This window comes from Hemiscyllium ocellatum, chromosome 26 (genome assembly GCF_020745735.1).
Source record: "Hemiscyllium ocellatum isolate sHemOce1 chromosome 26, sHemOce1.pat.X.cur, whole genome shotgun sequence".
NCBI classification, from domain to species: Eukaryota; Metazoa; Chordata; class Chondrichthyes; order Orectolobiformes; family Hemiscylliidae; genus Hemiscyllium; species Hemiscyllium ocellatum.
In genome coordinates this window covers 10,482,491-10,496,829 of record NC_083426.1, presented here as the reverse complement: position 1 = coordinate 10,496,829, position 14,339 = coordinate 10,482,491, and the positions used below count along the sequence as shown (strand labels likewise).

Genomic DNA, 14,339 nt, shown 5'->3' with positions numbered 1-14,339 from the left:
TAGTGGCCCCTATACAGCACAGAGCTAGCGAAGGGAAGCTCAAGGCACGTGGAACAGTATCACTCCTGACAACATACTTTAGGAAGGAAGGCATTCCAGATCATTTTAAAACAGAGTGTCCTCGTGATACAGAATTCAATGCTCGGGTGGTGTAAATCACGATTACATGCTGCAATTGCGACTACACTCAGTCTCCCAGGATCTAATGAAGTGTGGTAGTCTAGATGTCAAAGCAATAATGTCAACATAAGTGTGTACTCATTCCACTGTGATAACAATAAAATCCATTTTAATTTTTCAATCGTGACAGTGACCTGATATAATCCAAAAAAAAATCTATTAGTGATCAGAGAGAAAGAGTGCATGGTTGCTCAGTTTTCAGTGCTTCACCTCTGCGAATTATACAAATCTGGACAATGAATGTGGGCACTCATATACAAGTAGTGAGCATTGGCAGGGTTTTGATCATGGGTGTAGCAGTAAAAACCAACCTTACTTTCTCCAGTGTTCACATGACTTTCCTTTGCCGAAAGATCATTGACTCAAGATCAGTTAGACTTTAAACCATGTTGAACGCCCATCCCTCCCCATGTCGAGCCCAGGGCTGCCCAAGTCATTATGCAGCCTCAGTTGTTGCCCCAGCTGAAACCAACAAACTCAACATTGAGCATAGATTGAACTTGGGACCTTTTCGATCTTTCTGGTGCCTCAGCTGTTTGACGATCTGACAAATCAGGTGACACAGCATCAACATTTTAATGCAAGAAACATACTGACTTCCTGAGCTGGATTATTTGCAGCACAAACTGTACAAGCTCTTGCAAATAATCTGATGGTTGTTAAGATAATGACAGTTTCAGCATTAACAAGATTAGTGCTGGACCCAACATGACCGTGCCCTGATGGAAGGTTGCTTCTTCCACTTCCAACCCTTACCCCAGTACAAAGATCAGAGAAACTGTGGTAAAAATGCATTTTGCATGACATCACCCAGGTTGCTCATTATACAGCCCACCTGATGGTCCATTCCATTGCCTTAAATGGAGCTTAATATCAGACAGTAGTCTACAAAACTATTTAACACTCAGCATCAAAGACCAATTGTTACCCTAATAAGCTGCGTGTGGCTGGAAATCATTTAGGTGGAACAAGATTTGAGAGGCTAAACGGTCTACTCTGCTCATATGTTCCTAAACAATTTGAGAAGTTTTGCTACACATCACTTCTCTAGCATCACATGGCTTCATTCACACCCAAAAGCCACCAAGGTATGAATGACATACTTCCCAGATGGGAACATGAGGCACACGTGGGGTACTGAGAATACTTGAATGAGAGCTCATTGTGGTCTGGATGCTGACACTCCTCACCGTTGTGCTACAGTCCTACTTGTGGACTTTGATAAATTCCTGGAGCATTCCTCGTTCCTCTTGTTGCTTGCGTTTAGTGCAAAAAAAAACTTGGGAGTCAGTCCTTCATTACGACATGGTCGCCCACACCACAGTTTAAAAAGCATATAAACAGTTCAAATATTTACCTTCATTTTCATCGTGTAATAATACACAACTTAGGAGCAAATTGTTTGCAGCTCATGACACATGCAACATCATGCCCAGTAATCCTCGAGTTTGAGGGTAATGTCTTTTCAACACATTCCAGAATGAAGAGGCTCAAAAACAATGTTTGAATAGCTTAACCTCCTCATCAAGTCAGTTCTCAAATAAACACAAAACAAAGGAAACACAATTGGTTATTCCTTGTTATTTGTTCTTGCCCTAACCCTCCCACACCCAAACCCGCACCTCACTTGAGGTCCAACAGAGCGCCTTTAGTGACATCACTAAATACTTAGAACAAAGTGCCTTGCGGAGTTGTTGATCCCAGGTGATACCAGCCAACTATTTTCTGGTTCAGGTTGAAGTCCTTGAGGTTAATGTACACCTCGCCGAGCATAATGTTTTCCCGGAACGCTTCCTCACTCAGCACACGCAAGTGAATAACACGCTGCTGAACATCTCCTTTGGGAATACCATCATACACCAACTGGAAGACAAATAGGAATTTTTTCAATGTTCAAACTGTAATTTACAAACTCAGCAACATTATCTTTCAGCAAGATATCTTCTTGTCACATCTCTCTGAGACACATGGATACAATGCCCTATATCCAATTCCCCAATCCCAAACCTCACTCCCACAATGGCAATCCTTGCTCTACTATGTTCCCACTGAACTTCCTCAGTTACAGTTTCTGTGAGGAAATGCTCTACTTTTAGAAACTTAACTAGACTCACTACATAAATGCAGTTGCTTCAAGAGTATGTCAGAAGCTAGGAATACTGTGGCAAGTAAATCATCTCCTAACTTCTCAAAGCTTGTCCACCATCTACACGGCAAAAGTGATGGAATACTCTCCACTTGCCTGTACTTCCAGCCTATATGAATGCCTATCATTAGAATGAGTGTAAGAGGGGGAGGCATGGTGGCTAGCACTGCTGCCTCACAGCGCCAGGCACCCAGGTTTGATTCCAGCCTTGGGTGACTGTCTATGTGGAGTTTGCACATTCGCCTAGTGTCTGCATAGGTTTCCTCCCATAACCCAAAGATGTGCATGTTAGGCGAACTGGCCATGCTAATTGGCCCCTGGTGTTCAGGGATGTCTAGGTTAGGCGCATTAATCAGGGGTAAATATAGGATAATAGGCTAGAGGAACACAGCTGGGTGGGTGACTTTTCGGAGGGTCAGTGTGGCCTTGTTGGGCCGAAGGGCCTGTTTCCACACTGTAGGGACTCTATGAGATAAAGTTTGAGTTGTCTAGTGACATTTATTTTTCATCTTTAAACTTTGGTTGTCAAGGGAGAATAAAATTACTTTTATGAAGCAACTGGGTTGCCAGTTTGGTCAATAGAGTGCAGTTATATGCAGTTAATCTGGATACATCTGGGAAAAGATGGTAACAAACCAAACGGTGGGAGACACAGATGCAACCTTGTGGTGTTCCATGTTACAGACATGCAATAACACATGTACTATCGGTATCTTGGTAAAAGTATTCACACCTTTTAGAAATAAAGGATTAATTACATTCCTTCAGTTCTAATTTCAATTCAATTGTTGGTCACAAAATTAATGCATAGATAAATCAACAAAACTGACATTTCACTCAGTTGATTGTACCATGGAATTTAAAACCTGGAAACTTGTCTCAACTTGGTGACAGCATTTTAATTGCATGAGTGTAAAGATCTGCAACAAACTAGCTGTTTAACATCTGCTTTTAGCTTCCTCACAGAAACACTAACTGATCGCCTCCACCCCATGTGCACTTGGAATGTCCAGCACACCTACCATTTCATTGTATGTTGGGTTACAAGTCTTTCGAGCGACTTTAGTCTTTCGCTTGCTTGTTTTCTGAGGATCAGGCAGTAAATAAATTTTGACATAAGGATCTGGATCAGTCCCATCCTGCAAAACCTGAGAGATTAAAGAAGATTCAGTTAGTTTCATTAAAGTCAGGTAAAACTTATTTAATTGAGATGCAGACATTGGGAAACACTAATCTGGACCAGTATGAGATCCATGTTAAATCCACAAAGATCCTTCAATTATAAGTAGTGAAGAGGCATTTGATTCCCAAAGAGCATCAACATGTTGCTCTAAGCAACAATGTGAAAAGCCTTAGAGAGAAGGATTAGCCTTGGGAAGAATTTTACAATGCTGATATGAGAGCCAGTTTGTTCCTGTTCACCTGGGGAGGCTGGAGTACACAAACACAAGTTCATTCACTTGGTGGTAAATCAGATCCAAGTCAGAATATGTCAGATCTTCAGCAACTTGGAATGACTGTAAATACTGATCAGTTCAGTACATTTTGGTAAAATGCCAAACTTCACAGTAATCAAAGAATTTTCATTCTACTTTTTTTTTACATTTTTAACTGTCCGTGTTTTTAATTCAGACAATGCCCTAGATTGTCCCTTTTCCTGACCAATAATTTATAGTCACTGAGTTGCTTACCAAGCCTCGAATGTGCATCACCATGATAAAAAGCTTATCATTCTTGTAAGAGATGGACAGCTTCACTTCACCACCAACCTTCCCCATTGGTGGTGTTGGAGGGACATCTTTGGAGAAAGAAAAATTAAGAATAGAAGGATGAGAGTATGCGTATGGAATGAATTGTGCCCAAACAGCTAGTTCTATGAACACTGCAATGACTGTCCAATCCCCAATGAACAAGGAGCAACTTAAATCTGATCAGAATCTATCTTTCCATGCATTTCTAACCTAAATATTATTTAGCAGGAACTCAGCAGGTCTGGCAGCATCTGTGGAGAGAAAGCAGAGTTAATGTTTCGAGTCCACTGATTCTGCTTCAGAACTTGGTTAGAGACAAAAAAAAAACCGCTGATGCTGGAATCCAAAGTAGACAGGCAGGAGGCTGGAAAAACAGCAAGCCAGGCAGCAGCAGGTGGTGGAGAGGTCGACTTTAACACTGCCTCTGCAATGACTTGTTAATGCACTACCCATGGTTATTACTCAATGCTATTCTTCTACTTTGTTCAATCTCACCAAATCAAAAACTGAAACTTTAGCCAGGTGTTCCTGTAATATCACATAAGAAAAAGACTGTTGCTTATTTCTCCAGTCCCGAAGAAGGGTTACACTCGAAATGTCAACTTCTCCACCTCCTGACGCTGCCTGGCTTGCTGTGCATCCCCATGCCTGTCTACATCATCTTCAGAACTGCCAGACTTGGTAAGTATCTCAGTAGCCATAAGCTCTGACGAAGGACCACTGGATTCAAAATGTTAATTTTGCTTTCTGGTCATAGATGCTGCCAGACTTGCTGAGTTTCTCCAGCAATTTCTGTTTCAGATTTCCACCATCCACAGTTCTTTGTTTTATATTATTTAGCAGGCTCAGGGACATCAGAACAAGACTGGCACTGAAGTGACCAAGGGGTTATTTATTAACTATAGGCATCAGTGCGCCAGAAATAGCATGAACTGAGGTCAGCAACTGTAAGGGACTACACCTCAAAATTAGCATATACAGAATTGCCAATGAATGAAAAAGCAAGCTCATGCCTTATGGCCTACTTTTGGCTCCTCTTTCTTTTAATTGTTATTGGGATTTTATATTGGGATCATTAGCAGAGGCACTGGACTGCAACCTGTGTTTGCAGATGAAAACAAAACCATTTCCTTGAAATCTTTAAGCACTTACCAACTGATCAATATTTCGTAAATAAGCAACTGTCTTTTTTAGTGAGGCAGTGCATTAGGAAATAACAGTGATTTAATGTGGCTAAGAATGGCTCTGTGCCTCTCATACCTCCTGCATAGCTCTGAGGATTTATCCATGGGTGGGGAACAACCTTTCCAGCTTTAACATCTCCTCATTCAATCTTCCTCCATTTCTTACTTCCCTATCTCTCCATCCTCCTATAGCCCACAATCCTGACAGATGTCTACATCTCTAATTCTAATCTCTCTCGCACTGGTGGTTGTTCCATCATCCTCCTATGTCCTAATCTATGTCATGTTCCAATTTCCACTGAAGAAATTTAGAAACAGGATACCAGCCAGGTCAAGATTCTACTTCATCCACCAGAAGACATTGTCAGTGTATTGACCCAATACACTCATAGTCCATGAGTAGGAAGCCTTCTGGGAAAAGCTGGAATTGCTGAGAATGTCACATTAAAGATAACAGGAATTCCTAGCCTTTGCTGTGATTGATGTTGCTAAAGAATCAAATGAATAGATCTGCACGAAGACTTAATATCATAATTGCACCATTTAAGAAGATGGCACTCTGATCCACACTTGAGTGCAACTGTAACGACCTTGCTATTCTCAGGATTGATACTTTAGCAGGCTAGAAATGGCATACACAGGTGTGACGGCGTTGCTCCTTTGACAAGGTATTCTGTCCTTGATTTTTTTTGTTTCTTGATGGGTTGTAAATGCAGAGGTTTCGCTGTGTCTGGTTTGTTTGGGTTTTAGGACCAATTTGATTATGGCTAACAGATACTGCCTCAGGAAAAAGGCTTTCATGCTTTTTTTTTTTAAGAAAAAGCTCTTGTACAATGCAAGGGGAGTGGTCAGTTCTACCAGCTCAACTTTTCTCTGGTTTGTTTTGGTTTTAGCAGTCTGACTGCTTTGCAGCTGCTGGTCAGTTTAAGGTGTACCCAAAGAACAGCTCCATTCTGATCCTCTCTCTCATGTAAGAATCGGTGTTTGAATTTACCTTTTTGCCAAGGGTTGTTTCTGGGATGTTGCAGACATTTGGAACATTGTTAAGTTACGTTTTCGTGTTGGTTGAGTTTTCAAATAGATATGTTACTCTAAATTCTGTTCTCTTTTGCTCCTGTATAAATAAATTCTGTTTTCTTTAAAACTGAGCAGTTGGGCCAGCTGCATCACTCCTGGAATATCCACTCTATACCTGCTTAAAACAACTAGAAACGTTATGATCCAGAAATGTTTTGACGAGGGCCTGGCCTGGTCCATAACAACAGGGATAAACTGCATAGTGCTGCTTTAGAATGCCAGCTTGCTATGTCACAACGCAACGGATATCCTGTGGCTTAGTTTCACTATTCACTAGAAAGGAAGATTAAAGCCTCCAAAAGTCATGTAATGAGTTTGTGGGGTATGGAAATGGTAACACACCTGTTGGTTTTGGAGCTGTATTTCCAGCCAAGGACTTGTCATCCTTCGGAAGTGGATGGAAGAAAGTGTAGACCAGGTCACACTGGGGAGAAAGAAAAAACTAATTATTTCCATTCAAATGATGTGTAACCAGTTGGTTCAAGAGTAGTTTGACCTACTGAAATAATGTGAGAAAAGTTGGGAATGCAGGGGGAGTTGATAACTAGCTTCAGAATCTGCCTCTCCTCTTCTATCACCATCTCTCTATCTTGATTTTTAAAATACTCTCATGTTCTACTGTTGGCTACTACTCCTTATATCTAACTGTATCTGCTCTGACAATCCCAGTGTTCTGGGGAGGTGATTTCCTCTACTTTTGTTTAAATGTTTTCCTGAATGGCCAGGTTTTAACGTTAAGATGATATCTTCCCTGCAACGTCCGGTGATGGGAACATGTGACAGTGCTGCACTCTAGTTAACTGATAACCCAGAAGTAATAGATGACATTATTTCACACTGCGATGGACAATGGAATGGATTGGAAGATTACTAAGATATCTGAACAATCATTTATTGCCATACAAACTGTACTTGGAATAAGAGACTAAGAATGGAATAACTTGACTGAAGCCATTGGCAAAAACGCAGATGCAATGTGACAAGTCTTCATTTCCCCAAATAACTAGTCGTGTAAAGCTTCAGATAAATTAGATTAGATTCCCTACACTGTGGAAGCAGGCCCATTGGCCCGACAAGTCCACACCAACCCTCCGAAGAGTAACCTACCCAGACCCAATTCTTTTCAGAAATATCTCTGCTACCCATCTCTGGTTTTGAGTATGATCTTCACAAATGAAAAATCTGACATGGTAATCTCTTTGCTGAAGCAAAAAAAATCACATAATCCTGCAGATTTAGTTCTAACAATAAAACAGAAGCTTATTCTGCAAGAACAAAAAAAAGGATCAAACCAAGCTATTGGCACATAACAATCTAAATGTATTCAAACATCTGACAAAACAATTCACAAGGGTTAATCAAAATCCAGAGAAATTTTCCTTACCAATCTGAAGTAATGATTTGGACGTTTTTTTTAAACCACTCCCCTCAACTCTGCGGGTGGCACGGGGGCTCAATGGTTAACGTTGTTACCTCATAGCACCAGGGACCTGGGTTTGATTCCCACCTTGGGCAACTGTGTGGAGTTTGCACATTCTTCCCAGGTCTGCATGGGCTTCCTCTGGGTGTTCCAGTTTCCTCCCACAATCCAAAGATGTGTGGGTCAGGTGAATTGGCCATGCTAAATAGCCCATAGTGTCAGGTATATTAGGCAGAGGTAAAGGTAGGGGAATGGGTCTGGGTGGATTACTCTTTGGAGGGTTGGTGTGGACTTGTTGGGCTGAAGAGCCTGTTTCCATATTGTAGGTAATCTAATCTAATCACTTTAAGTTCCTGTTCTATGAATTGTAAAGCCTTTTCCTTGGACTCACACAATTGAGTTCCTTAGGAGGTAACTTATTCACTCAACTGCTCTGTACAAATGCATTTTTCGAAGAGTTACTAAACAATCATTTTGTGTCAGTGTTTACTGTGGCAAAGGCCTTGGAAGTTGGGAAAATAAATAGTGATGTCTTGAAAAGAGTTCATATTACTGAAGAGGTGGTGCTGGAGATCTTAAATCACATAAAAAGTTGATACATCTCAAGGACCAGATCAGGTATGCCCAGAACGTTGTGGAAAACTAGGGAACAGATTGCTGGGCCCCTTGCTAAGATATTTGTATCATCGATAGCCACGGGTAATTTGCTGGAAGACTGGAGCTTGGCTGATGTGGTGCCATTATTTAAGAAAGAATGTAAGGAAAAGCCAGGGAACTATAGACATGTGAGCCTGATGTCAGTGTTGGTAGGTAGTTGGAAAGAATTCTGATGGGTAGGCTTTACATGCACTTGGAAAGACAAGGGCTGATTATAGATTGTCAACGTGGCTGTGAGAGTGGGAAATCGTGTCTTACTAACTTGATTGAGATGTTTGAAGAGGTGATAAAGAAAATTGAAGATGACAGTGTGGTAGACATTGTGTATTTGAACTTCAGCAAAGCATTTAACAATGCTCCGCATGGCAGACTGGTTAGTCAGGTTAGATCACATGGGATCCAGGGGGAGCTAGCAAATTGGTTGCAAAATTGGCTTTAGGAGACAGAGGATAGTGGGAGAGGGTTGTTGTTCAGACCGAAGGCCTGTGACCAGTGTGCCATGAGTATCAGTGTTGGGACCACTTTTCGTCAATTATATAAATGATTTGGATGTGAATACACGAGATATGGTTAGTGAGTTTGCAGATGATACCAAAGTTGTTGGTATAGTGGACAATGAAGAGGGTTATTACATAATAACCCCTGGAGCATCAGAGGATGAGGGGTGATCTCATAGAGGTTTATAAAGTCATGAAGGGTATGGATCATGTGAATAGAAAAGGTCTTTTTTCTAGGGTGGAGGAGTCCAAAACTAAAGGCTATAGGTTTAAGGTGAGAGGGGAAGGAGTTAAAAAAAAGGGACCCAAGAGATAACTTTTTCACACAGAGGGTGGTATATGTATGGAATGATCTGCCAGAGGAATTGGTGGAGGTGGGTACAATTACAAAATTTAAAAGATACTTGGAAGGGTATAGGAATATAAAGGGTTTAGAGGGATATGGGCCAAATGCTGCTAAATGGTACTAGCTCAAATTGGGCTGTTTGATGGGAGGGGGTGAGTTGGACTGAAGGATCTGTTTCTGAGCTGTAATGACTGTATGACTTCAGTCAGGTCTTTTTCTAAACAAAAGCCAGAAGCCTTTAACACATATTTTTTTTTAAAAAACTTGCTTACTCTGATTCCACTAATCTAATTGATATTTCTTTTTCTTCTCTTGTAAAACCCATGATATAAATACACTTGCATTAACTCTCCAGGAGACCTTCAACCACCTGACTCTGACAAATACTGGTTTAAAATCATGGCTTTGAAAACACTGACCTGTTTTCAGTGATTATTAAACTTTTTTTCTCAACATAGAATAGATCAATACCCATATGCCACTAGTCTGTAATTTCAAGTCACAAAAATTATATGAATAAATATAAATTACACACTTTTTAATCACAAAAGCAGGTTTCAAAATTATATCAGGAATAGACAATAGTGGGTAGGGAGAATCTACTCCCATGAGTGAAAGGATTAGCAAGGTGAGGACAAAGCTATAGTAATTGGTGAAATCATTCGGATTAGGGGAGGCGGGGTCAGATGAAGAAAATTGGTTTTATGCAGCAAGTCGGAAAGCACTGCCCAAAACAGTGGCTGAATATTCAATTATAGTTTTCAACACAAAACATTCACTACATACTTTCACTTTAATTCGTGTATGTGTTGGGGCATGGGACTAACTGGATAACTGATACAGAGTCAATAGAGGCTGAGCATCCTTCTCCCATGCCATATCATTTTATAATTCTATTATGAGAAAAGGTGGTCAGGGAGGTGGTTATGATGAGTGGTTATAGGATCCGATGGGAATATGTGGTTAGCCAGGAGTTATGTTAGGTTTTAATCTAACATTTCAGAGGTACATATTCTGCTAAACTTATTGAATTCATCCCATGTCTCCAAATCTAACTCACAGCCAGAGAAGTTGATGGAAAGTAGTGGGGAACAGAGGATTTGTCCTTTTGAAGCTGAAGTTTTCTGGGCAATACCCTGGTGTTCTGCATCTCGGGACTTCCACAGTATTTCAAGACTAGAAAGTTTGGTCCAATGTCTCTATGGTAGTGTTGTCACTACGTTGAGTTAGTGTACTTACTGGATATCTAGAGGTATTATTTGCATAAGTATAAATTGAAGGTGTTAAGAGGGAGCTGTCCTTTTAAAGCCATTGTTTGCGTACGATGTGTATAATAGCCCGAATAAGCCACATCCTTCAAATTAATCTTGGAGAAAAATGCTGCAGACAGCTTAGGTCATTAAACTAATTTTAACATCAAAAAATGCCTTTGTTTTGAACACATCTGACACCCTGACTGATGCCTCAACTTTGACTGAAGCATACCAGACATATTTGAGTAGACTCCCAATGGCATTACTTACAATAAACCTGTACTTCCAAGCAAACCTGTTGGACTATAACCTGGCGTTGTAAGATTTTTAACTTTGTCCGCTCCAGTCCAACACCAGCACCTCCACGTCACACAATAAACTGAACACTGTACAGTTCTGTAAGGTCAGCACTGCTAAAGCAGAGAGTGAACATCTAATTCTGCTCAAGTGGAATTGCTCCACTTAGGTGCCATTAATTAAACAGAAGCTTGGGTCAGCCAGAATACTAGTGTTTCCAGAGTTAAGGGAACTGTGTTCTGAAAAATAATAGTTAGTTTTAGCCTATAATTGAGCAATACTCAACATTTTTAGAATGTTTTAATTTATGTTATTATAATTTGGTCATGGGAGAGAACCGTTTGCTAGGTCAGAACTTATTGCCCATCCTAAACTGCACTGCAGAAGATGCTGGTGAGCTGCTTGTTGAACTGTTGCAGTCTAAATGGTGTGGGGTCATCAAGGGTGCTGTTAGGGAGGAAGCTCGAGGATTTTGACCCAGCAAAAATAAAGAAACAGTGACATAGTTCCAAATCAGTATGGTGAGTGTCTTGAATGGGATCTTGCAGATGCTGGTGTTCCCATGGATCTGCTGACTTTGTTTTTCTGGGCGGGAGAGGTTATGGCTTGGAAAGTGAACTTGGAGGAGCTTCTGAGAGTTACTGCCATGTATTGTGTAGCTAGTATGCACTGCTACCACTTATGATGCTTGGGATGTGGCATACCATTTCTAATATCATACTGAATAACAAAAGTAGAAATAAACCTATAATTATGTATATTTTACAGACTGGTCTTGCCTCTAGATGGCATACTGACAGTATTTCCCGTTAAGGTGAGCAGCTACTCACGTTCAGGTGCAGTTTGCCACAAGATGGAGTTATCAAAAGGTTCCAGTTGCACCGAATGAAGCAAACACAACCTCCAGGGCCTTTGCAATGCCTGGTAACAACAAACACTAGCGCATCACACCTCCCCATCGTTTTAACCACACCCCTCTCTGGGCCTTCACAGCATAACAAAGAACAATACAGCACAGGAACAGGTCTTTTTTTTTAAGATTAGATTACATACAGTGTGGAAACAGGCCCTTCGGCCCAACAAGTCCACACCGACCCGCCGAAGCGCAACCCACCCATACCCCAACATATACCCCTTACCCTCCAAGCTTGCGCCAACTCATTTTGCCCTTCCATACTAAAACTATCTTCACTGTCAGGATCTGTATGCCTCTATTCTCTGAGTAAAAAGTGAGGTCTGCAGATGCTGGAGATCAGAGCTGAAAATGTGTTGCTGGTTAAAGCACAGCAGGTCAGGCAGCATCCAAGGAACAGGAAATTCGATGTTTCGGGCAAAAGCCTCCTGATGAAGGGCTTTTGCCCAAAACGTCGAATTTCCTGTTCCTTGGATGCTGCCTGACCTGCTGTGCTTTAACCAGCAACACATTTTCAGCTCTGCCTCTATTCTCTTCCTATTTATGTATTTGTCCAGGTGTTTCTTGAATGCTGCAATTGTGTCTGCTTCCACAACGTCCTCTGGTAATGAGTTTCAGACACTCACCGCCCTGTGTGTGAAAGATTTGCCTCGCACATGACTAGGTGGCTTTCAGTTTTCATTATTATATTTCTTTGTACTTTCTTCAGTTATTCTTCCTTTCCATGATAAAATTCTTGCATTTCTTTTTCTGTCCATGCACTTTAAAAATTAATTGACACTAATGTCATCCAGATTGAGTACAGTCCTGTAAATGATTATCACTTCTTGCAAGTGATTTTAAACATAGGCCCAGTCTGCCCCTAACTAGGGTGCTAAGGATACTATGACACTATTCTAAAGGAGGGGGAGTGGAGTTCTCATTCATATCTTGGCCAATAGGTGATGACACCGCCATAGGCGGTTGAATCTCATGTGGTGACGAAACACCCTACGGACAGGAGGTGATGAGAACAACCTGACTTTCAATGCCAGCAAATCCAAGAAACTCATTATTGACTTTGGCGGAATGTTGCTCATGTCCCCCGGCATGTTAACAGCACAGAGGTGGAACGAATGGAGAGTGTCAAGCTCCTGGGAGTGGTCATCCACAACAAGCTTTCTTGGACCCTTCATGTGGACGCACTGGTTACAAAGGCCCAGCAACATCTCTTCTTCCTCAGGCTGCTGAGGAAATTTAACATGACAGCGAATACCCTTGCCAACCTTTTAGGTGCACCATCAAGAGCATTCTGTCTGGATGTATCACTACCCGGTATGGCAACTGTACCATTCAAGATCGGAGACAGTTATAGAGAGTGGTGAACTCGGCCTGGACAATCACAAATGCCAATCTCCCACCTATAGAATCCATCTACCAGGTCCACTGTCAAGGAAAGGCCACCATCCCACCCTGGCAATGCTTTTCTACAACCTCTACCATTGGGGAGAAGGTACGGAAGCCTGAACACACGCACCAGCCGGTTTCGAAACAGTTTCTTCCTTACTGTTGTTAGAATACTGAATGGACTCTCAAACTCTTAACATTCACCTATATCTGTGCTTTTGCTTTTGCTGCTGTTTACCTATTATTTACTGATCTATGCTACTTAATGATGTGATCTGCCTATATTGCTCGCAAGCCAAAGCTTTTCACTGTGCCTCGGGGCAGGTGACAATAAATTCAATTCAATGCAGTTCAATAATTATCCTGCAACCAATGTTATTAAAATAGATTATCTTGCTATTTGCACACTCCTGTTTTTGGGAGCTTGCCGTACACAAAATAACTGTTGCAATTCCTGCGATTACATTTTAACCATACTTCGGCTGCAACTGGCTTTGGAATGTGCTGAGGTTACAAAAGGCTCAAGATAAACAAGTCTTTCTTTGGTCATCTTATCTCTCAGAATCCAATATCAGGTATCTGTACATTAGGTATTACATGGAGTATTGAAAACAGACACATTTTGTCAATGCTTTTCATCTTGCAATCAAAATACCAACGTAGATCAGCACTTTCTTCTCATACATCATAAAGTGTTGTTTGCCTTCATACTGAAATTCTTGCAAGATGAAAATTTCTGCCAAAATGTATTTCTTATACAGCAATAATCAAGTTCTGTACTATCCAATGAGTATCTACCACATTGAATCATTTTTCAGTTTCTTTCTTCTAAGGGAGACGTTTTCTAATGTTTTCCCCCATCCCACCAGTCCTGTTATTGTGGGGAGAAATGGAGTGTAATCTGAAGCAAAAGGTCAAGGGAACCTCAAATTTATCATTTAGAAATGCAAACATTGAAACATGCTGACATAAGAGATAAATAAGCTAAGTCAGAAGATTTCTGAGAAGTGAACTGATGAATGTTATCTGATGCTGCTTTGGAGATGACACTGCAGAAACTACATCGCTAAATTTTTTTAGAGCAAACGTGACAAGTGAATAATAAGTATTCACAAGGCCTGAAAGCAATATAAAAGCTGAAACAACTAATGCCTCTCCTTGACTTAGAGTCATAGAGACGTACAGCATGGAAACAGATCCTTTGGTCCAAGTTCCACCTGCCAGCACCCTTC

General features: G+C 41.0%; 1 protein-coding gene across 2 annotated transcripts in view; it reads right to left on the bottom strand.

The window, feature by feature from the left end:
* Positions 1-267: 267 nt before the first annotated feature.
* pik3c2b (phosphatidylinositol-4-phosphate 3-kinase, catalytic subunit type 2 beta) overlaps positions 268-14,339 on the bottom strand; it is a 172,155-nt gene continuing 158,083 nt past the window's right edge. For both annotated transcript variants that reach the window (XM_060845331.1, XM_060845330.1), the window contains 4 exons: positions 6,681-6,762; positions 4,018-4,124; positions 3,349-3,474; positions 268-2,043 (listed from right to left, as the gene is read on the bottom strand). In XM_060845331.1, coding sequence (XP_060701314.1) covers positions 1,849-2,043; positions 3,349-3,474; positions 4,018-4,124; positions 6,681-6,762 — 510 coding nt within the window. In that variant the 3' untranslated portion in view covers positions 268-1,848. The remainder of the gene's footprint in view (positions 2,044-3,348; positions 3,475-4,017; positions 4,125-6,680; positions 6,763-14,339) is intronic.